This window comes from Bos taurus, chromosome 11 (assembly GCF_002263795.3).
Source record: "Bos taurus isolate L1 Dominette 01449 registration number 42190680 breed Hereford chromosome 11, ARS-UCD2.0, whole genome shotgun sequence".
NCBI classification, from domain to species: domain Eukaryota; kingdom Metazoa; phylum Chordata; class Mammalia; order Artiodactyla; family Bovidae; genus Bos; species Bos taurus.
Genome location: NC_037338.1, coordinates 86,171,643 through 86,194,693, shown reverse-complemented (window position 1 = coordinate 86,194,693; position 23,051 = coordinate 86,171,643). Strand labels below are relative to the sequence as shown.

At 47.4% G+C, this 23,051-nt stretch overlaps 1 protein-coding gene across 2 annotated transcripts in view; it reads left to right on the top strand.

The window, feature by feature from the left end:
- The window catches only part of LPIN1 (lipin 1), a 130,238-nt gene that overhangs the window by 16,918 nt on the left and 90,269 nt on the right, over window positions 1-23,051 (top strand). For both annotated transcript variants that reach the window (XM_024998903.2, XM_024998901.2), the window contains exon 2: window positions 17,018-17,074. In XM_024998903.2, coding sequence (XP_024854671.1) covers window positions 17,018-17,074 — 57 coding nt within the window. The remainder of the gene's footprint in view (window positions 1-17,017; window positions 17,075-23,051) is intronic.

Genomic DNA, 23,051 nt, shown 5'->3' with positions numbered 1-23,051 from the left:
CACGGGACTGAGCACGTGATAGTCAGTACGAACTTGCTGAATATCTGTTACTGTTTTAAAATAGGAAATCTTTCATACATCCACGATGCAGAATAATATAATGAACATTTGCATCCCTACTACTGCTTAAAAAAAAAGGATTATTACAGTTGAAAGGCTCAAGGTACCACTCTCCAATCATTTTTTAAGCAACTGTGTATCTCTATGACAGTCCATTGTCTGTGACATCATATGGTTTATTTGTTTGATTTTGCTGCTCATCAAATGAGCATCTTAAAACCAAGGTCCAAGTCAGTAAGGAGGCTATGATTCATTCAGTTCCAGTCGCTCAAGAATATTTATTAAGAGCCTTTTGTATGTCAAGAACTGTGCTAGAAACTTAGGATGCATCAGTGAACAAATCTCACCAAAACAAAACAAATAAAAAATAAAGTCTTGCTCTCATGGAGTTCACAACTGGAAAATCTATAAACAATAAGTATAATAAATATCTAATGTGTTAGAGTTAAAAGTGCAATGGAAAAAAAAATAGCCCACGGATCAGAGATTGTAAGGTGAGGGGGCAGACTGTAGTCAAGAGTGGCTTGTTGGGAAGGTGATATTTTGGCAAAGACTTGAAGGAGATGAAAGTTGGTCACTTAATTTGCAGGGAAAGGTTTTCCCCGTGGGGAGAATAACCAGTAAGGATCTTTGCTGTTGTTGTTGCCTAAGACGGAGCATTTGGGGACCAGCAAGGAGACCAGCTTGGCTGGAATGAAATGCAAGGGAGGTGGGGCATCAGGAGGTGAAGTCAGGCTCAGGGTGGGGGTGGGGTGGAGGAGGGAGCTTTTAGAGTTTTCCAGGCCACTGTCAGCACTTTGGCTTTTATTTTGGCCATTGCAAGGTCTGAGCTGAGCAGTGATGTTTTCTGACCTCTTGGGTTACAGTGTGGAGAGTAGTCAGTAGGATCAGAGAAGCAGAAAGTCGATGTAGGAGGCCACTGTCATGAATGAGAAGACAGATAAGGGGGTTTGGACTAAGGGGAGAGCCTTGAAGGGGATGAGAAGTGATCAGATCCCAGACATGTCCTGAAGACAGAGCCATTGGGATTTCCTGGTGAATCAGATGTTGATTGAGAGGAGAGAAGAATGCCCAAGCACCTGAAAGGCTATAGTGACCATCAACCAAGACAAGGGAAGCTGTGGGCAGAGTGGTGTGGGGGTCAGTGGAGATCTACACGTGCTGACTTGGAGAATGCTGCTAGGTTTCACATTTGGAGATAATGAGCAGGCAGTTGAATATATGATTCTGGACTCTATGGAGAGACTGAAGCTGGAGATACAGGGATACCGTAGGTATTTAAAACCACGAGACTGGATGAGGTCACCGTAGGAGTCAGTCAGCTCGAGAAGAGGAACTCGGTCTGGTCCCTGGAGGGCAGAGGAGAGATCTGCCAGAAAACGAGAGCCAACATTGGAACAGGAGGAACAACCAAGGGAATTTGGTGCCCTGGAGGCCAGAGGAGGAAGTGTTTCAAGGACAAGAGAGTGACATGGTGTCCAACATTGTTGATGCATGAAAAGCACAAGTAAAGACTGAGAAATGTCCGTTGCATTTAGCAACCTGGATGCTGTTGGCGACCTCGAAGAAGACAGTTCTGGTGAAACTGTGGAGGAGGCGGGGGAGTCAGACTAAAAGGGTTTAAGAGAGGAACAAGACGAATGAAACTGAAAAAAAACAAGCAGAGGTGTTTGCTGGGAAGGGGACCGGAAATGGGCAGTAGCTGGCAGGGGAATCCAGGGAAGAGAGGGGCTTTGCTGGGCACTGAACAGACAAGACAAGAGGATAGCCTGTTTCCTTGTTGATCGAATGGATCAACAGTGGAGATGGGAAAGTTGATGATGTGTTAAGAGGGGCTTCTCTCTGTCCCTGGTAGGGGGGCAGCAGGCCTACTTCCTAAGCCCTGATGCACAGGCTGGTGTAGCCTCTGGGCTTTCCAGCAGGATGGGGAGAATCAGGAGCAAAGCCAGCTTTATCCTCAGCACTACCAGCCTGGCGTAGCCCGAGGGTCCCCCTTCCTGGCCCCGAATCAAGCCGCAGGCACCAGGAGCCCCTTCTCTGAGCTCGGAGCCTTTGTGCTCCTTTCCCTGCTGTGGGAGATTTCTTCCCTTCTCGGCCTTAAGACCCCCACCCACCTTCATGGCTGAGTTTGGCTGTCGCTCCTCTGTGGCCCTCCCTGTGATCCTATCCTGTTATGCTCTCTGTTACAAGGTTTTCCAGGTTGGCAGGGACCCCTTCAGAGCAGGGAACCCCCTACCCTATCTCTGGGTCCCCAGCCTCCGGCCCAGGGCAAGGTGTTTTTTCCCAAGAGCGGGGCTGCATCCTATAAGAGCAGGCACATGGTCCCCTCACTCGGGTCCCAAGGAGGAGGCACCCACTTCCGTGGAGCTCTGGCTTATTCCCTCTCTGTTTCCAAAGTGAAGCCATCATTCAAATAGGCAGCCCCCCAAACCCCAGGCTCCCTGTGTGTGCCCCGAGGCCAGCCCCCTGCACATCCCAGAGGCCTCGCCCAGCTCCTGTGTTTTGGCAACCCTGGGCTCTGACCTCCCTTCAGGCTGGGGCAGCAGCAGCTTCTGGGGGCTGGTAGCCAAGCTGGGGTTGGGGGGCAGGAAGGAGAGCCCCCGGCCACTCTGGGCCCCACCAGGCTTTGGCTCCTGCTTCTCACTGGCTTGGCTTGAAAGCCTGGCCAGCCAGAGGAGTCTGCACATCACGACCAAGGAATTCAGCCTGTTTTCCCAGCCCTGGGAATCTGGCGTTCGCTGAACCTCGGTGACCTGCTGGTTTCTTTCTTGCTTGTTGTTGATAGTGACGAGGCTTGGCCCGGGGACAGGAAAAGGCCACCATCACAGGCAGGCTGAATGGAGGAGCTCTTGGTTGGCCATCTTGCTGGCTGAAAAACCTCTCCCACCTAATTAGCCTCTTCGCTGTGGGCACCTGGCAGAGCCTGGTACCAAGCCCTTCCTGTGTCCACCCCAAATACAACCCTTCCTGTCCATCTCCCCAGGCCAGGAGCAAGCCCCTCTCCAGGGCACAGTCCACCCCTAGGGGGAGGGTTGTCATACTTCTCTCAGCCTGAGTGATATCCCAGCCTGGAAGTACCTAGCTTTGCCTGCAGTCCTGGCCAGGGTGTAGGCAGCTGGATGGTCAAAGCGCATCACTATGTCCAGCACTTAAACAACTGAGCTGTCAGTTTCTCTTGAGCAACAATCTTTCCATCCAACGCCCACCTCCCTGCATGCATGTGTGCTAAGTCGCTTCAGTCCTGTTCTTTTCGACCTCATGTACTGTAGTGCGCCAGGCCACTCTGTCTATTGAATTCTCCAGCCAAGAATACTATAGTGGGTTGATATGCCCTCCTTCAGGGGTTCTTCCTGACCCAGGGATAGAACCTGTGTCTCTAATGTACCCTGCGTTGGCAGGTGGATTCTTTACCACAAGCGCCACCTGGGAAGCCCACCCACCTCCCCCTGCAGGTCCCAGGTGCACAGGGATGTGGATGTCTGTCTTCTGGGTCAGTTCAACGCCTGGTGTTCTGGGGCGGGGCTGGAGGCAGGGCTGGGGAGGGGCTCGGGGCAGAGCTGGAGTCCTTGGGGCACAGCATGTCCTGCCCTGTCCTGATTCTTCTGCCTCCTCTTGTCCGCTGCCCACGCTCCAGCCTGGCGGGGGGCCAGCGGTCTCAGGAGACCAGATGCTTTCGTAGAAGGAACTCAGTGTACGCAGGGTCAAGAGGCTTTCTCCGGGTTCTTTATGTAAAAGTCCTCCCTGGAATCAGCTCTGCTGTGACTGGCTCCCACCTTTCCCGCCCCTTCTAAGAACAGCAAGAACAGAGTCATGTGGATCTAATGTCTTCAGAGGCAGCAGTTGCTTCACCTTCTTGGTGGTTGTTTCTGCACAGAAACCCACACACTTTTGATTGGTGGATCAGGTTCTGATTCTTTTTCCCCAAACACACCTTCTGACCTTACTCTCCACCATTCCCACCCTCCCATCATAAACTGTTTTTCCCACAGAGCAACTGAATTTGCTGAGTGTATTTAATCTGTGGACACTGTGGGTGAAAGGTTTGCTCTGTTTGTTCTCTCTAAAGGCTGTTTGTATCTTAAAAGATGAGCTTATTAATTCAGACAAATATTTGAACTGGCAGGACTGTTTTATTGTGTCTCTTTAAAAAAGTTCAGTTAAGTTCAGTTCAGTTGCTCAATTGTGTCCAACTCTTTGTGACCCCATGAATTGCAGCACGCCAGGCCTCCCTGTCCATCACCAACTCCTGGAGTTCACTCAGACTCACGTCCATCGAGTCAGTGATGCCATCCAGGCATCTCATCCTCTGTTGTCCCCTTCTCCTCCTGCCCCCAATCCCTCCCAGCATCAGAGTCTTTTCCAATGAGTCAGCTCTTCACATGAGGTGGCCAAAGTATTAGAATTTCAGCTTTAGCATCAGACCTTCCAAAGAACACTCAGGACTGGTCTCCTTTAGGATGGACTGGTTGGATCTCCTTGCAGTCCAAGGGACTCTTAAGAGTCTTCTCCAACACCACAGTTCAAAAGCATCAATTCTTCGGCACTCAGCTTTCTTTACAGTCCAACTCTCACATCCATACATGACCACTGGAAAAACCATAGCCTTGACTAGACAAACCTTTGTTGGCAAAGTAATGTCTCTGCTTTTGAATATGTTATCTATGTTGGTCATAACTTTCCTTCCAAGGAGTAAGCGTCTTTTAATTTCATGGCTGCAATCAGCATCTGCAGTAATTTTGGAGCCCCCAAAAATAAAGTCTGACACTGTTTCCACTGTTTCCCCATCTATTTGCCATGAAGTGATGGGACCAGATGCCATGATCTTCGTTTTCTGAATGTTGAGCTTTAAGCCAACTTTTTCACTCTCTTTCACTTTCATCAAGAGGCTTTTGAGTTCCTCTTCACTTTCTGCCATAAGGGTGGTGCCATCTGCATATATGAGGTTATTGATATTTCTCCTGGCAATCTTGATTCCAGCTTCTGCTTCCTCCAGCCCAGCGTTTCTCATGATGTACTCTGCATATAAGTTAAATAAGCAGGGTGACAGTATACAGCCTTGACGTACTCCTTTTCTTATTTGGAACCAGTCTGTTATTCCATGTCCAGTTCTAACTGTTGCTTCCTGACCTGCATACAGGTTTCTCAAGAGGCAGGTCAGGTGGTCTGGTATTCCCATCTCTTTCAGAATTTTCCACAGTTTATTGTGATCCACACAGTCAAAGTTAAAAAAATATATCTACATAAAACCTTTTGAAGGAGCACTTGCTTGCTGAGGCCAAGTCATGATTTGTAGTGGAAAAGAATAAAGTGTGTTATAAAGTTGACTTGTGCTCTGCTTTGGGAGAACTAACAAAGTTTGACTTCATGGGCCATGCGATTTCCAGTCCTTTGGGGAAACCCTGCCAGGGCTGGATGTCACCTCACACTCCACCACCTCTTTGACTTAAGGGGTCTGAGTCGCTGGAGGATGTTCAGGAGAAAGATGATAAAACAGAGAGAACATAGAAACTGAAGTTCCACACTGCTCTTCCATGGCCATGAGTCATGAGCTTTGACATATGAAATGCAAAGCCTTTGAGGAATCGCTCTGTACTGTGTTGAGAAACTATAAGTGCTATTAATATAAATATGGTCTGTGTGCCAGCTGACCACACCTGCGGTTACATCATTCACTCATTCTCTCATTCAGACATTCAACATAATGGTTATCGAGTGGCCACATGTACTGGTCTCTAAACAGAAGAGTAAGCTGGTGGCTGGTCTTAGGGAGCACCCAGTCCAGTGGGGGACAGGCAGGCAGGGCAAGTTGAGAGGTGTGGTGTTAAGAACAAGGTGCTGGGGAAATGCTGACGTGGAAACGATTGATGGCACCTACGGGAGCTGGGTCAGGCAGCACAAGACAGATGGAGGGGGAGTAGGCAGGGGGTCAGTGGGACAGAATGGTCTAGGGCAGAAAGAGCCTGTCGGCTGTGTGGCCTTGGGAAAATCCCTCAGCCTTTCTGAAACTTGGCTTCTCCGATAAAAACCAGGATGGTGATTACCTACAACACTTAGAGAGGAATGATGAGAATTTGAATGTAGGAAGCACCTGGTGCAGCACGGGACACGCAGTAGCTGTGTGTTATGATCCCACTCTAATCTCTGAATCACCAAAGCAATCAAGGCTTAGTCACCTTTGCAATTGTCCTAATGATGAACTCAGTACCTAGACAGGGCAGGGCAGGTAGGAAATAATTAGTGACCAGACGTGACTAATCTTGTGCTCGCCGGTTTCTCTGTCTGAACTGCAACAGCGCTCTTCTGGAGAAGGAAATGGCAACCCACTCCAGTATTCTTGCCTAGAGAATCCTGTGGACAGAGGAGCCTGGTGGGCTGCCGTCTATGGGGTCGCACAGCGTTAGACACGACTGAAGTGACTTAGCAGCAGCAGCAGCCAACAGCACTCTCGCTTGTTCACAGCCCCTGGCAGAGGAGACACGCACAGTGGACTCAGCACCAGTGAGAAGCTTCACCAGAGCTTAATTCTGTCATTAAATTACATGTACTGGTCACCATCATAATAATATGACATTTATTGAATGTGTGCTATGAAGCTGTTTTGGGGCTAAGTGCTTTAAGTTCATTTACATTCAATCCTCATCATAACAATGTAGTTTTATCCCCATTTTACAGGTGAAAAAGTTGAAGCACAGAAAAGTTAAGAGACTAGATCAAGGTCACACAGATAGTCTGTGATGGATCTAGGATTTGAGCTGGTCAGATTCTAGAATCTGTTTTAGTCACCCTGTATAAAACTACCTGAAATGCTAATCGGTGTATCCAAGGCTGATGTGTCCCTTCTGGTTGGTTGGGTGTCTCTGGTTTGGGCAGTGGCTGTACTAAAACTGTTTCTCAACTATTTTGTATAATCTCCTGGGTTCAGTCTTGTACCTCATCGCCGTAGCAGAGACAGACAAGTTCTCCTGTTTTCATTCATTTTTACCACCCTCCCTCCCTCCGTCCCAGGCTTCCCTGGTGGCTCAGCTGGAAAAGAATCCACCTGCAATGTGGAGACCTGGGTTTGATCCTTGGGTTGGGAAGTTCCCCTGGAGAAGGGAAAGGCTACCCATTCCAGTATTCTGGCCTGGAGAATTCCATGGACTGTACAGTCCATGGGGTCCCAAAGAGTCAAACATGACTGAATGACTTTCATTTCACTCCCTCTGTCCCCGACTTCCTGTGGCTTCTTCCACTAGTCTCCCCATTCAGACTTGAATTGCTGCCTTGCCTTCCCCGGGGGACGGTGGAGATGGGAAATGTGGTTGACTGGCCCCTGGGGTTGGAGACCACACCTGTTATTTCTGCCTCAGGATGTCCCCTGAATGAGTTACTGAACACACAGGTATCATCATCTGCTCAGTGAAAAGGGATTTCAAGATTGTGTGGTTTGGGGAAATGCTGCATTTTATATTCCCTTTAGGAGACTGACAGCATTCAATGAGGTAGTAAGGGTGCTAAGAAGCTATGCTGGAATAAATCTTTATCTCTGTTTTATCTGATGTTTCCAGATTTATCTGCCCCACCACAGAACTGGTTTTTGCATGGGCTTCCCTGGCGGCTCAGACTGTTAAGTATCTGCCTGCAATGCAGGAGACCCAGGTTCTGTGTCTGGGTTGGGAAGATCCCCTGGAGAAGGGAATGGCAGCCCACTCCAGTACTCTTGTCTGGAGAATTCCTCGGACAGAGAAGCCTGGCCGGCTATAGTCCACGGGTTCGCAGAGAGTCGAACACGATTAAGCAACTTTCACTTTTCACTTTCATACCAACCCAGAAGTCCTTGGGGAAGACTGACATGTGTGCAGGGTAGAGTAGGGGTGGCTTGTCTCGGAGCTGCCCTCTCATGGGCTTGGACTGAGCACTCTTACTGGGCTTCAGGTGCCCCAGGAGCCCAGAGTCACTGCCTTGAGAGCCCTGGGCTCTCAGGTTGGCTTGATCCTCTCCAGGTCCCTAGACTCCTGGTGTTGCCCTAGGCTTTGTACCAAGTCTTGCTTCTCTCTAGATCCCTGGCTCCTGGCATAGTGCATGGCAAACAGTGGGTGCTCCATAATTGCCTGTATTGAATGAATTCCCCATTAGAATCAGCTAATTAGAGGTTATGTCCTTCTTCCCCATCAAACCTTATCCTTGTATAGACACACACGTGTGTATGTTGATAGGTCTGTGTGGGCCCTTCTCAAAAATAGGCAAGGAGGCGTGTATGCACTGGGACTGGATTCCACATGAGAGAGTTATCCTCATTTTGCCACAAATACACACATGCAGACACACAGAAAATAAGAGGACACAGGTAAACACACAGAAACACAAACTGGGTTCAGTTCAGTTGCTCAGTCGTGTCTGGCCGGCTCTTTGTGACCCCATGGACTGCAGCACGCCAGGCCTCCCTGTCCATCACCAACTCCCGGAGTTTACTCAAACTCACGTCCATTGAGTTGGTGATGCCATCCAACCGTCTCATCCTCTGTCGTCCCCTTCTCCTCCCACCTTCAATCTCTCCCAGAATCAGGGTCTTTTCAAATGAGTCAGCTCTTCGCATCAGGTGGCCAAAGTATTTTAATTTCAGCTTCAACATCAGTTCTTCCAATGAATATTCAGGACTGATTTCCTTTAGGATGGACTAGTTGGATCTCCTTGCAGTACAAGGGATACAAGCAAAACATAGACGTGTTTGCAGAAATAAGCACGATCACTGTCCACCAGAAAACGAGGCGAGGATGTAGTTTTGTGTATAAACAAACAGGGAGATGTAAACCAAACCCCTCCCCCGACACACATCCTCTGTCCTGGCTGTTTATCCCTCCAAAACAAAATGCTTCACAATGTAGGGGCTTCATCCAATGACTGTCTCATTACAGCTTGTGGTTTTGTGGGTCAGGATTCGGGCAGGACTTGGCTGGGTAATGCTTCGCCTCCTCACATGATGACTCAGTGACATTGACTGCTGGACAGGCTGGCCTGGAAGGACCACACTGGCTTCTCTCATGTGTCTGGTGGCTTGGTGGGGGTGGCTGGAAGGTGGGGCCAAGCCAGGACTGTGGCCAGGAGGGCCTACAGGGCCTCTCGGATGGGACATCTCAGGGTAGTCAAGCCTCTTACGTTGTAGCTGGCATCTCCCACAAAGAGCATCACAAAACGTGGAGGGGGTGCAGGAAGGCTTTTTACGACCTCAGGAGTTGAAGGATGTCACTTGTCCTCCAGATCACTGAGCAAGCAAGTCTGTCAGGCTTGCTCAGATGTTTGAAAAAATTTTTTTAAACATACTCACCTCACTGTTAATAAGGTATGGAGTTAATGCTCTGTGCCAGTATTACCAGGTAATAATGCCAGTATTTTGGAGAAGGCAATGGCACCCCCACTCCAGTTCTCTTGCCTGGAAAATCCCATGGATGGAGGAGCCTGGTGGGCTGCAGTCCATGGGGTCGCTAAGAGTTGGATAAGAGAGCGACTTCACTTTCATGCACTGGAGAAGGAAATGGCAACCCACTCCAGTGTTCTTGCCTGGAGAATCCCAGGGACGGGGGAGCCTGGTGGGCTGCCGTCTATGGGGTTGCACAGAGTCGGCCACGACTGAAGCGACTGAGCAGCAGCAGCAATGCCAGTATTACTATTGCCCACAATGGACTTTGATAAAACCCATTTCCTTACTCCCCAAAAGTTAATTTTGTTGTTATTTAGTCACGAAGTGTCCAACTCTTTGCAACCCCTTGGACTGCAGCACACCAAGTTTTCCTGTTCTTCACTATTTCCTGGAGTTCGCTCAAATTCATGTCCATTGAATTAGTAAATTGCTATTTTCAAAACATACTGAACTCCCAATACTTGAGAAAGTATTCCATGCACCATTTTCCCATCATTCTTTAAATCTGAACTTATATTATTAATATACATCAGTGGAGGATGTTAAAATGAAATCATTGAAACAAATTATGACTGTACAAGTCAAAATACCAGTAGTAAATAATAGACAAAGAGTATTTTACATACACTATATTATCTATTGCCTTGCAATCCGAAACATTACAAACAAAAATAACAAAAATTATCACATGGAATGAATAAGAAGTCTTGCTCAGATTCAAGGGGAGGGCTGCTAGATTTCACTTGTCAATGGCAGCAAAGAATTTGAGGCCATCTGTAATCAGTCACACACACACACACACACACACACACACACACACAGCTTCCCCTATTAAGCACACCACTGCGATTACATCTGGGCCTGAAACTGGCAGCTGTGAGGGCTGCGCACTCTTACCTTAGGAGGCTAAGATAAGAGTCTGTGCTGGGGTCACTTCCTTCAGTGGAAGTTTCTGTCCTGGAAGTTACATCTCAAGCAGTTGCAGGACCAGCACCGCCTTCATCTTCCCTTGAGGTCATGAAAATCAAACCGTCCGCAGCCCCACTCGGGGAAGGCGATGGCACCCCACTCCAGTACTCTTGCCTGGAAAATCCCATGGACGGAGGAGCCTGGTAGGCTGCTGTCCATGGGGTCGCAAAGAGTTGGACATGACTAAGAGACTTCACTTTCACTTTTCACTTTCATGCATTGGAGAAGGAAATGGCAACCCACTCCAGTGTTCTTGCCTGGAGAATCCCGGGGACAGGGGAGCCTGGTGGGCTGCCGTCTATGGGGTCGCACAGAGTCAGACACAACTGAAGCGATTTAGCAGCAGCAGCAGCTCCACTCCCGTATCAGTTGTCTGCAATGCAAATGGAGTGATGTTGGAGCTCTCAGGTCAAATCCCAGCTCACTAACCCCTGCTTGCTAGCTGTGTGACCTTGGCCACGTTCCTCTACCTTCTGAGCTCCAGGGTCCTCCTCTGTATATTGAAAAAGTGACACTTCTCTTGCGTTCAACATGTGTCCATTGACCACCTTTCAGGGGATGCCGTGGTGAGAACCACAGGTACTGTCCCTGGTGGATGTCTTGAGCTGGAGAATGACACCAACAGTTGTAACTTTGCTAACCGTGCTAAGTGCTGGAAGGGAAAGATGAGGGTGCCATCAGGGGGTGAGTGATCAGGGAGTGCAGCCAGGATGGAACCGCTGTTAAGGAGGCCAGGAACCATTTCTCTGAGATGACACACGGTGCGGTCTGGGGGATCCGTAGCGGCTCACCAGTTGAAATGTATCTTGGGCAGAGGAAACAGCATATGCCCAGGCCCTGTGGCTGGATGGAATCTATTGAATAGGAGAGGTGGAAAAGCCCAGTGTGAGTGGGTCAGAGATCGAAGGGCGCGGGTGGGAGGTGAGACTGGACAGGTGGGTAGAAACTTCATTCATCATGTTAAGAAAGAGTTTAAAAATTGTATATGCTCATTCGTGTCCAACTCTTTTGCGACCCCATGGACTGTAGCCCACCAGGCTCCTCTTTCTTTCCTGGGCAAGAATACTGGAGTGAGTTGCCATTTCCTTCCTCAGGGGATCTTCTCAACCCAGGGATTGAACCGAGTCTCTTGCCTGGGTCTCCTGCATTGGCAGGCAGATTCTTTTCCACTTGATACATTTTATATATTGACTTGAATGATGTTACTCATGGAGGTTAAATGACCAGATTGTGTTTCAAGAAGCTCCCCTTGGCTACAGCGTGGAGAATGAACTATAGAGGGGCAAGAGGAAATGGGGGCAGACCCATCAGGAGGCAGAATAGTGACCTCTCCCCCAAAGGTGTCCATGTCCTGATCCCCAGAAACTGTGAATATTTTAATTACATGGCAGAAAAGAATTAAGGTTGCAGATGGAATTAAGATTACTCATCACTGACCTTAAAATAGGGAGATTATCCTGGATTATCCGGGTGTGCCTGGTATAATCCCATGAACTCAGAGAATGGGTCAGAGACATGAAATCTCAGAGGCATCTGACCTGCCCTCGGGAGCTTTGAAGTTGGAGGAAGTGTTATTAATCTTGTGTTGTAGTTGAAGAAACTGAATTTCTGAGACATGAAGTGACCTACTTAAGATGAAGCATTAGTTAAGTATTATAACCAGGGCTTAGATCCAGATCTCTTGACTACAGATCTTTCCATTTCTACACTCTTCTAAGGAACCCCGGGGGATCCAGGTTAGGGGCTGACTGGGTCCCATTCCGGCCCCGCCTATAGTGTCCTCCTCTTCACCTATCTCCTCCCACCAGGGCAAACCCTTCCTTACCCTCTTCTCTTATTTTGAGTTGTGCTGACAGAGGGGGCTGAGCTGCGGAAGACAGGAGTCATGGCATTGGAATCATGATGGGGGTGGGCACATGCATTTAAGCTTATAGAATTTTGGAGATAAAGAGCCCTTGGGAATCTCTTAGTATAATTCTGCCCTTTGGTTTCTATTTCAGGTGCTCTCTACTATATAACGATTAATGTAGTCAAATGAGCAGCAAATCAACACAGCATAAAGGAAAAGAGCAGAAACGTGTCTATCTCCTATCTATTATCCTGTCTATATTTACTATGTCCATTCTCCAAACCATTTTCCCATGTTCTATATCTATCTAGCTGTCTACCTGTCTTTTCATATCTATTTCTGTATATATCAAAGGACAAAAGATGGTTCAAAACATAACAGAATTTCTGTCTTGATCAGCTCAGGCTGGTGTTGCAAAAATACCACAGACTGGGTGGCTTAAACAACAGAAGTTTAAGTCTCATAGTTCTGGAGGCTGAAGTCCAAGGTTTGGGTGCCAGCAGAGTCTGGTTCAGTGCGAGCCCTGCCCCTGGCTTGTAGATGGCAACCTTCCTGATGTACCCTTACAGGGCAGAGAGAGCTCATTTCTGTCCTGTCTCTTTTTAAGGGCACTAATTCCGTTGCAAGGGCTCCACCCTTATGATCTTATTACCTGTCAAAGCCCTCCCTCCACATAACATCCTATTGGGGATTAGGGCTTTGAATTTGAATTTTAAGCAGGGTGAGAGTGGACATGAACAGTCAGTCCATAGTGGTTACATACATTTAAATTAAGTGAGGAAGAAAAGGGAAAAGGAAATAGAGGCAAAAAAAAAAAAAAAAAAAAAGATAGAGCCAAGAATGAGGCTAACACAAATGTGAATGTGATAGAGTTTGGCTCATTTACAAGGAGAAGTGTGGAAGTGGAAGTGTGGCTCTGGCCCCCAGTGCCTAAGGAAGGACCTGAGCAATCACACACTTCATGGTGTGAATTAGGGGAAAGCAAACCAGCTGTTCAGAAGACGTTTGCCTGCTCCTGACATCCAGTCTCCCGTGTTATGATCATCATCCAGGATTAGCAGCTAACATTTGTGCATTACTGTTTTATATAGTGTTATCTCTTTTCTTACATCAGCTCCAGAACTATTTTATTGTTATCTTATTGTTCGCTTATTACAGACGAGAAGATTGGGGCTTAGGAAGGTTAAATTCCTCCCTAAAGGCCACACAGTTCTTGTGGGAGAATGGGGGTTCAAACCCAAGTTCATTTCTGGCTTCCCCCACGGTTGCTAACCGCTTGGTGCCCAGGGTCCATAGATTGGGCTTCAAATTTTGTGTTAGAATTTTGAACGACAACAAATAGCTGTGGGGGTGGAGTGAGACAATTTTCTTCTTAGCTTTGAGAGAAACTATTGTTGAAATACGCGGGTTCACCATGTTTAGTGTTCTTGTATATATATTTAATCTTTGAAATCAAACCAAACTCTTGGGGGATCGGAATCATTGCTCTCATGGCAGTAAAAATATATATCTGGTATCTAACTTGAAACTTCCTTTGTAATCGGGATCAAATCCAAGCACTGTGAATTTAAACTGCTGCCAGCCTTCCTAACCTACCTCATGAGTGTAAAATCAGTGCAACTATTGTACCCGGCTGGCACTCGTGGGCATGTGATTGTGTTTGTGCCCTTGAGGAATCTGAGTTGTATGGTACAGAACATCTGAATCCAAGGGGTATGGTTTTTGCCACGTGCTATAATAATCCATAGGAGATGAAGTGGAGGTGGTAGCTGGATTTCAAGAAGCATTTCAAATGCATTGATCGGTTGAAACCAGGACTGAAACAATTACTATATTAAGCAATTTATAGATGAAGAAACCAGTTGCCTTGCTCCACTTTCCCAAGCAGCGTCTAGACTTGGGCCGAATCCCTAACTCACATCTGCCTCCTTCCCAGTTTCTCTCTTAGAGGAAGCTCTGTCCTTTTTATTCCAGATGTTCCAGAAAACTCAAGTAGTCCTCTCCAAATTTATCCTTCCAATTTCCCTCAGTTAGTTAATGACAATGTCATCTACCTGGCCACCCAGGTCACCCAGAAAATTCTGTCATCCACAGAATCTCCCTCTTCACTCACCTGACCAGTCTGAGTCTCTCACCAAGTCTGGTGGCCTCTCCCATAGGCAGGACTCACAGCTGCCCCTTTCTCTTCAACCCCCACCCCGTCACCACCTGCCTTTACACCCTGCACCTTTTGCTAGAATCATCTTAAAAACAAACAAAAAAAAACCCCAGAAATTCCCTGGTGGTCCAGTGGTTAGGACTCAGCTTTCACTGCCGAGGTGTGCGTGCATGCTCAATCGCTCAATCCTGTCTCACTCTTTGCAACCCCATGGACTGTAGCCCACCAGGCTCTTCTGTCCATGGGATTATCCTGGCAACAACACTGAAACAGGTTGCCATTTCCTCCTCCAGTGGATCTTCTTGACCCAGGGATTGAATTTGCATCTCCTGCATGTACTGCATTAACAGGTAGATTCTTTACCACTGAGCCACCTGGGAAGACCTCACTGCTGAGGGCGTGGGTTCAGTCTGGCTGGGACCTAAGATCCGGCAAGCCATGTGGCTCAGTCACACACACACACACAAACCCTTTAAATGTGCTTCTTTGCCTCCAACATATACATGTCAGAGCAATTACGTGAAACACAGGTCTGACCTTCCCGCCCCTCGCTATCCCCCCTTGTGTACAGTGATTGTTCTCAAATTGTGTTCTCTGGGGACTTCCCTAATGGTCCAGTGGTTAGGACTCCTCACTTCCAGTGCAATGGGACACAGGTTCGATCCCTGGTGAGGAAACTAAGGTCTCACATGCTGTATGGTATGGCCAAAAAAACAAAAACCTAAACAAACCCCATGTTCTCTGAAGTGAGGGTTCTGTAGCCAAGACTGGGGACTCCAGTCCTCTTCCCTGAAAATGACCATAGCGTTCCCCTTCTACTTAAATATAGGCTTCTGCAAAAAAATTTAGTTTAAGGGGGGCATAACAATTTTTAAAAAATAGCTCCAGTCTATCCAGGTCTCCTGACGACAGACCATCCCAGGCCCCTCCATGTCTCTTGCACAGGATGGAATGTTCTCCAGTCATGAGCACTCCTGGCTGTTCCCCAAATATATGTGTGCTGTTTCCTTGAACACGCCTTCTTTGCTTGGGATAGACTCTCCCCCTCCTCTCTCTTCAGAAACAGCTCAGATGTCACCTTCTGAGGACGGTGCAGAGCCATCCTGATATATCCCACAGGCAAACTGTTGGCTCCCTCCCCCACCCCCAATCTGTGCTCCCACCCGACCCCAGCTGTGTCTCGATGGTGGCCCCGGCCATGGAAACCTTTTCTACATGTCTTCCTGCCCACTCACCCCTACTAGATCATGAATGATAGACTTCCATGTAGCTACCATAAATTTACCTGTAGCTCAAACGGCAAAGAATCTGCCTGCAAGGCAGGAGACCAAGGTTCGATCCCTGGGTTAGGAAGTTCCTCTGGAGAAGGGAATGGCAATCCACTCCAGTATTCTTGCCTGGAGAATTCCATGACAGAGAACCCTGGTGGGCTACAGTTCCTGGGGTCACAAAGAGTCTGACACAACTGAGTGACTAACACAGTCCACAGATCATGAATGACTCAAAGGCAAGATTTATATTTTACTCGTCTTTGTATTCCCACTACCTAGCATAGTACTTGGCCCCTGGGAGAAACTCAATAAACCAGGAGGTAAAAGCAACACCATTAATGATCAGCCCGTCAACAATGCAAGCCGGAAAAGCTAAATGCCTCAGCTGAGTAGTAGGTAGGGTGACAGGGCAGGGGGATGACAGGGTGAGGGGAACAGGAGTGAGGGCCTTCAAGGGTCGTTGGTTCTGGACTGCTGTAATTGAATTCAGAATACAGGTACAGCTTAAGGGATAATTTAAGGCCCATGAAAACTCAACATGTCCCTTAGGCTGGGAGCTCTAACTGGGGTCCCTGTGGGAAAAGCAGACAGTGCGGGTCCTACTTGCTTGGATAATTTCACACCAACAGTCTCAGCAGCTCGTCTGTGTGTGAGGCTGTGCCCCTTCGCCTGAGTGGACTCCGTTAATGCTCACAACGCACCTGTCCGTTCTGAGGTTATCGTTACATCCATTATACAGTTAAGAGAACTAGCCCCGTGCGTCCCTATAGCCAAGACATAGTAGAGGAAGCCCACGTGTCTTCAGATTCCACATCCTGTCATGTCTTCATGCTGCCTTATCTCCTGAAGTTTCCCCAGTAGGTCCACGTGCTTTGGGAGGACGAAGATGATGAAGAAAAGAGAGAGAGATTTACGACCTCGTGTTGTGTCCTTTCTTACCAAACCCCACCCTCTAACTGAGCACACGGGAAAAAAAACTCACTACATCCTTCTTCTTATTCAATTTCCTTTTTTATTTTTATTTAAAAAAATATTTGGCTGTGCCAGGTCTTAGTTGCAGCATGTGGGATCTAGTTCCCTGACTGGGGATTGAGCCTGGGCCCCCTGCATTGAGAGCATGGAGTCTTAGCCATGAGACCACCAGGGAAGTCCTCGGTTTCTTTTTTTATTGAGACATAATTCACATACCGTAAAATTCACCATGTTAAAGCATACAGTTCAGTAGTTCTTAGTACATTCACGAGGTTGTGCAAACGCTACCAGTAATTTCAGAACATCACCATGAATTATTTTCTAATGTTTTTGTTTTCCAGATTCCAATAATGAGAGACCCTGGATGGATTCGAAATGTCTGGTCTTCAAACATTAATGTGAGTGGAGTTGCTATGAATGCCCTAATGATACTTTAACATTTCCAGATGAGAGAAAATACTTTTGGACCAACTGGCTTATTGTCATGGATACACGCAGTCCCCAAACTAGGACTACTATCCCCCCAAAGCTTTCAGAGTTGCTCTGTAGCCCTTTCTAAAGGTTTGATGAGGCCCAGATGAAGCCCAGAACGTTTTGGCTAGTTTCTAATCTCTTCTGCTTGTGAGCCATCCTCTCTTGGGCATAGATCTGATTTTTGTTCTGTTTTTAATTTTCTCTTTTACATTAGAGTATAGCTGATTAACATGCTGTGATAGTTTCAGGTGTACAACAAAGTCACTCAGCCATGCATTCTCCCCAAAGCCTCCTCCCATCCAGGCTGCCACTTAACTTTGAGCAGAGTGGGTCCAATAGGATGCATGCACCCCAGTGCTCGCTGCAGCACTATTTACAATAGCCAAGACATGGAAGCCACCTAAATGTCCATTGTTAGAGGAACAGATAAAGAAGACGTGGTACATATGTCCAGCAGAAGATTATTCAGCCATTAAGAAGAATGAAGTAATGCCACTTGCAGCAACATAGATGGATCTAGAGCTTGTCATAGATCTGATTTTATCACCTCCCTGATTAAAAAGCATTTGGTGGCTCCCTAGTGCTAACAGGAAACGGTTCATATCAAGTTCAGGCTATTTGTTTTCCCCTGGTAGATGGTCAGATGTCCATCTCATTAATAAAAGCCCTTGCAGCTGCCACTGAACCCCTCAGAGTCCTCCTGCAGATCCTGCCTCTTCTTCCTGCACCCATTGGTCCATTTGGTCACTGCCCCATGCCTGGTCCCCAAGCCTTGGGCCTGCCTTCAGGTTGTCTCTGTGACTGTTCTTAGCGCTTTGTTCTCTGCTCTTTCAGGGTCTCCCTTGTTCAGCAGCCTGAGGGCCAGCACCTCCCTTGTCCGCATGCCCACACCAGCTTCCACGTTCTGCTCACGAGTCTGACTTGTTGAGCCTCTGTAGCTCGGGGGAAGGCGTATTTTACTGAAGCATAACTGGCAGTGCTCCGTCTACATCCTGGCTCCTTTCTCACAGTACCTGCAAATCACCTGCACGTTGCCCTGGGCCAGACTTTAAGCTCCGGTAGTTTCCTACAACTTGCTCTGCCCAGTGGATTTTAAACCTGAGGTTCTCTCCTGTGGAGAAGAGACTTGAGAGAATACATTGCAGGTGGAGGGGTCTCAAGAAAAGGCTTTTGGAATACTCTAGGGAGGAAGTGGGCTTCCCAGGTGGCATTAGTGGTAATGAACCTGCCTGCCAATGCAGGAGACAGAAGAGATGCAGGTTTGATCCTTGTGTTGGGAAGATCCCCTGGAAGAGGGCATGGCAACCCACTCCAGTATTCATGCCTAGAGAATCCCATGGATGCAGAAGCCTGGCAGGCTCCATAGGGTCACAAAGAGTCAGACACGACTGAAGCGACAGCATGCACACACAGGGAGGAAGTAATAAAGCCTCAATAGTCATCTGTCTCGACTGTGGCCTGTGCTAAGTTTTGGTATATAGAATAAAAGTAACACTTGGTCTTGCTCTCAAAGAGCTCTGTCTGTGAGAGACTCTGGTCAGAGTGCGGACCAGGAGGATTTGCAGAGGACCCAGGAGGCCCAGTGCTGGGCCAGCCAGAGCACGTCTTCATACATGAATCCAGAGACTCCAGTTAAGTGAATGAAGAAAGCTCCTGAGGAAGACCTGGCCCTGGGAATGCTGGGGAAAGCACAGGTTCTATTTCCAAGTGGATTGGCAGGGACTGGGCCCAATCAGAGGCCAGGAATCCTGAGTGGGGTGGGCAGTTAGCGGCAGTTGAGGCTGGAGTGAGGGGAGCCGTCCTCTATGGAGGAGAGAAGGGGCAGGATGTCCTGGTAAGTGAGCTGCTCCGCCTGTGGGTAGCCGTGGGGGCTGGCCGTCATGAGGTGGTCTGAGGCTGCCATTTTCCATGGCCAAATCCCATTCTCCAGACCTGGGGTCTGGAGCCCATGGCCACCAGGTTTCCAGGCCCAGCCTCCAGTCCATGGTGCTGGGCAATGGCCATGGTTACAAGAGAGGCGGTCAAGGAAAGGCATCAGTTGGGCCTTACTGTCAGGCCTTCTACTGGACCTTCACAGAGCTCATGAACTAACAAGACAAGAAACTGTGGACAGGGGATGTGAAGTTTCTGCCTTTTAGGGTGAAATTACAGAAAATCTTAACTGTCTATGCAGGAGAACTGAATTAGGAGAGCAGAGTTTTGGTGCCAGTTGCCACTTTTAGAGTACGTGTGATATTGAGCAAGTTCCCTAACTTCTCTGAGCTTTATTTCCTTTGGTACATTGGGAGGTCATCCCATTGTGAACACAGAGTGCTCTCTGTTTACCACCTGGCATCGAGTAGAAGAGAAGTGTGTGTGTATGTTTTCGCTTAGTTGCTCAGTCATGTCCCGCTCTTTGCCAACCCATGGACGATAGCCCAACAGTCTTCCTTTCTCCGTGGGATTCTCCAGGCGAGAATACTGGAGTGGGTTGCCATTTCCTCCTCCAGGGGGTCTTCCTGACCCAGGGATCGAAACTGCGTCTCCTGCGTCTCCAGCCTTGGCAGGTGTATTCTTGATCACTGGGCCACCAGGGAAGCCCGTAGAAGAGAAGATGGGCTTGTAACTCAGCTTGGGTTGGGTAAAGAGTTTAGAAGCAATTCAGAAAAAATGCTTCCAAGAGAAAGTGAGTCCAAGAGAAGCATGGTCTTGAAAGAGGCCTAAGTGAGCCAGGCATGGAGGTAAGAACTGGATCATATGATTGAAAGAGTGGGTGATGACAGTGGAGGAGGGGAAAGCAGTGCCGATGATGGGGGTGGGGTTCACTTGCTGTTCTAAGGAGTTGGCCTTTATCCTACAAGAAAAGGTAATGGAGGAAGGGTTAGCACTGAAAAGACTTAAGCAGACAGTACTAAGTCAGATCTGCAGCCTGTTACAGGGCAGACATGGGGTGGGGCTGGAGGCAGGGAGACCCTTTAGCAAGTGGTCATTAGCTCAGTTGAGTTCAAGCGCTTGGAGGACTGCCCAAATGGAGGTGTATAGGAGGTAGTCGGATGAATGGTCTGGAGCCGAGAGGCAAGGTCAGGACTGGAGATACTGAACTGTGGGTCAACAGCAGAACAGTGTCACCGTAGTCTGCAGGGGGACAGAATCACCCAGGAGTGTGTGGCATGGGGAGGTGGGCGAGGTCATGTAGGTGGGTTTTCAGTCAGAACCTCTACTATGACAGCTTTTGGTAATTTTTTGATATGTTGTTATCCTTAGACAATAGGTTCATAAATGCCAAAAATGCTTAGTGATGAGAAAAACCCAAAACGAAGGGGAAGTACGACGGGGCAGATAGTAGGGCTCAAGATCTTTGTCCCTGCCCTTGTCTCTGTCTCCTGGTTATTGTATAGATAAATGTGCGAGGCACAAGGTATAGTGATGAGCGTGTTGTGGTTAGTCTTTGGCTTGAAGGGCTCACCGACCGGCAGAGGAGATAGAGGCATAAGAAATGATGCAGTGACAAGACTTGTATCACGTGCCATGGTGGAGTTCCATGTGGGCTGCTTGGTACAGAGAAGCTAGTGATGAATTCTTCACGGACCTGAGGAATGTCTGAGGGCAGGCTTCCCTGGGGGGTCCTGCTCCCAGTTTGAAGAATCTGGCAATGGATGGCAGAAACCTCCCCCCACCCCAGATACACAGCAGCACATCTATCCTCTCCCCCTACAAAGAGGTTCATTCAAGGCAATAGGCCCTGAATTCTGGAGGGAGAATTGAGCAATGAAGTGTCCACCCAAACTACGTAAGCCGTCTAACTTGGACGAGGGAACATGGTACAATTTGTCACATGAAGCCTCCCTCTTGGCCAACCTGTGCTTTGATTGCACCATTCCTAACAAAAGCAACAATTCCCAGAATTCTAGATGATCCTGGCACAGTTTCTTGGAGCTGTGTTTTTTGCTTACTGTTTTTCTTTCTTGTCTTCAGGTCTGACAAAGGACAGGATTTTAGGGTGGACAGCATGTTTTGCATGGGGAGGAAGTGACTTTGGTTAGATTTAAATTAATTTTTGAAATATTTTATCAAAGTGCTTCATGTACCTACTTTCTAGAAAATCAACTCGGAAATGCTGGCTCAGAGTTGAAGCCATAGTTCCAGGTTCCTACCGACTACTTCTGTATCTGCTTTGCACCTTGTCCTATGGACCTACTGAGAGAGGAGAATCTAGCTGATTCTCACAGATCATCATATGTAAATGCATTCTCCTTTTTCATACTTTTCGATTTATGTATAATCCTATCCTTGTTTAGTTTGTTCTGTGTTTAGACTCTGTCTTTCTTACATATGGAGTTTTTCTTAGGCAGGGGGTGTGTTTTTCCTGGAAGTTATGTTTGCCTTTTTCCTTGTTAGCAGGAAAAATATATGCTTCCCAGTCCCTGCCTGTCCTCCCCATTATACACACACTGATAAGCTTTTACTTCAATCTGTCACTTGGAAACTATCACATTCTTTAAGTCCATTAACTTGTTTTAATTGGGATCTATTTACTAATTTATTTGGATGACCATGATTTTCATATAGAACTTTGGTTTTCTTACTTATTTCTTATTTATTCAACAAACCTTATATGGAACAAGTGATAGTTGTTTTTTGGGCGGGGGGAAGAGCATTATAAATATTAACTCATTTACTTCCTTACAATAGTTCTATAAGTTGGTCTTATTATTATCTCTAATTGAGAGATGAGAAAAATGAGCACAGAGAGGTTGAGCCACTCGCTCAAGGTCACACAGCTGAAGAAGGGCAGGGTTAGGATTCAGACCCACACCTAGCTCCAAAGACTTTGTTCTCAAGCTCTGTAGTATGCTGCCTGTATAAGAAGTTTCTCTTGTTCAGTAGTTTCTAATTCTTGTCATTTATTCCTTGCATTTAGTACCTGTATCATGTTCCCTGATTTTTCCAAGCTCTCTGTGTTCATTTCAGTTCAGTTCAGTCGCTCAGTCATGTCCGACTTTTTGCGACCCCATGAATCGCAGCACGCCAGGCCTCCCTGTCCATCACCAACTCCCAGAGTTCACTCAGACTCACATCCATCGAGTAAGTGATGCCATCCAGCCATCTCATCCTCTGTCAGCCCCTTCTCCTCCTGCCCCCAATCCCTCCCAGCATCAGGAACCCTTTTTCTCTTGGATCACCTCTCACTCTAGGAGACCTCTCTTCCTGCTTGCTCTCCATCCTCCACTAGAGCTGTCATCTAGGGAGGCTCTCATTACACCTACCTTAACCTAGATCCTTATTTTCTTCTTTTCTTAGTTTACGCTTTAGAAGTAAGCAAACTGGAATTCATTTTCATGTGATCTCCCAGAAAAGGGGGCTAGAAGAGAAGTTTCTGTGTCCTTGTGAGTCTGAATCTCTTTTTTAATTTGGCTTCATGTCTGATAGTTTGGTTGGAATGAGAATTTGAGGTTGATATTAATTTTTCACAGAATTTTGAATGCATCGTTTCATTGACCTCTAAGAACCAATGTTACCTCTATGCCAGTCTGACATTGGTTCCTTCTTGGATGACTTATTATTTTCAATCTGGAAGCTTCTGGGTGTCGGTTAACCCTTTGTATCCTGAAGCCTCAGCAGTGGATTGTGTCCCATTCATTCTGCTCAGACCTTGGAGCGTGAGTCTGTATTGTCCTGGTGGACAACACACTTGTAAGCTAATGAATATCAACAGGTGAATATTTCAACAGATTAAAGGAAAATGGAAAACAAGAGTGGTGACTGGAGACCAATGAAGTTCTTCTCCCCTATCTCCCTAATCCCCTATTGCCCAACTTTTTGGTCTAAGATTGGCAGATTTCATTAACTTAACCTTCTATTTTTCTCATTATTATTTTTGGCAATCAAAAATTTCTCTTAACAGATTCCTTTTTGTTCTCT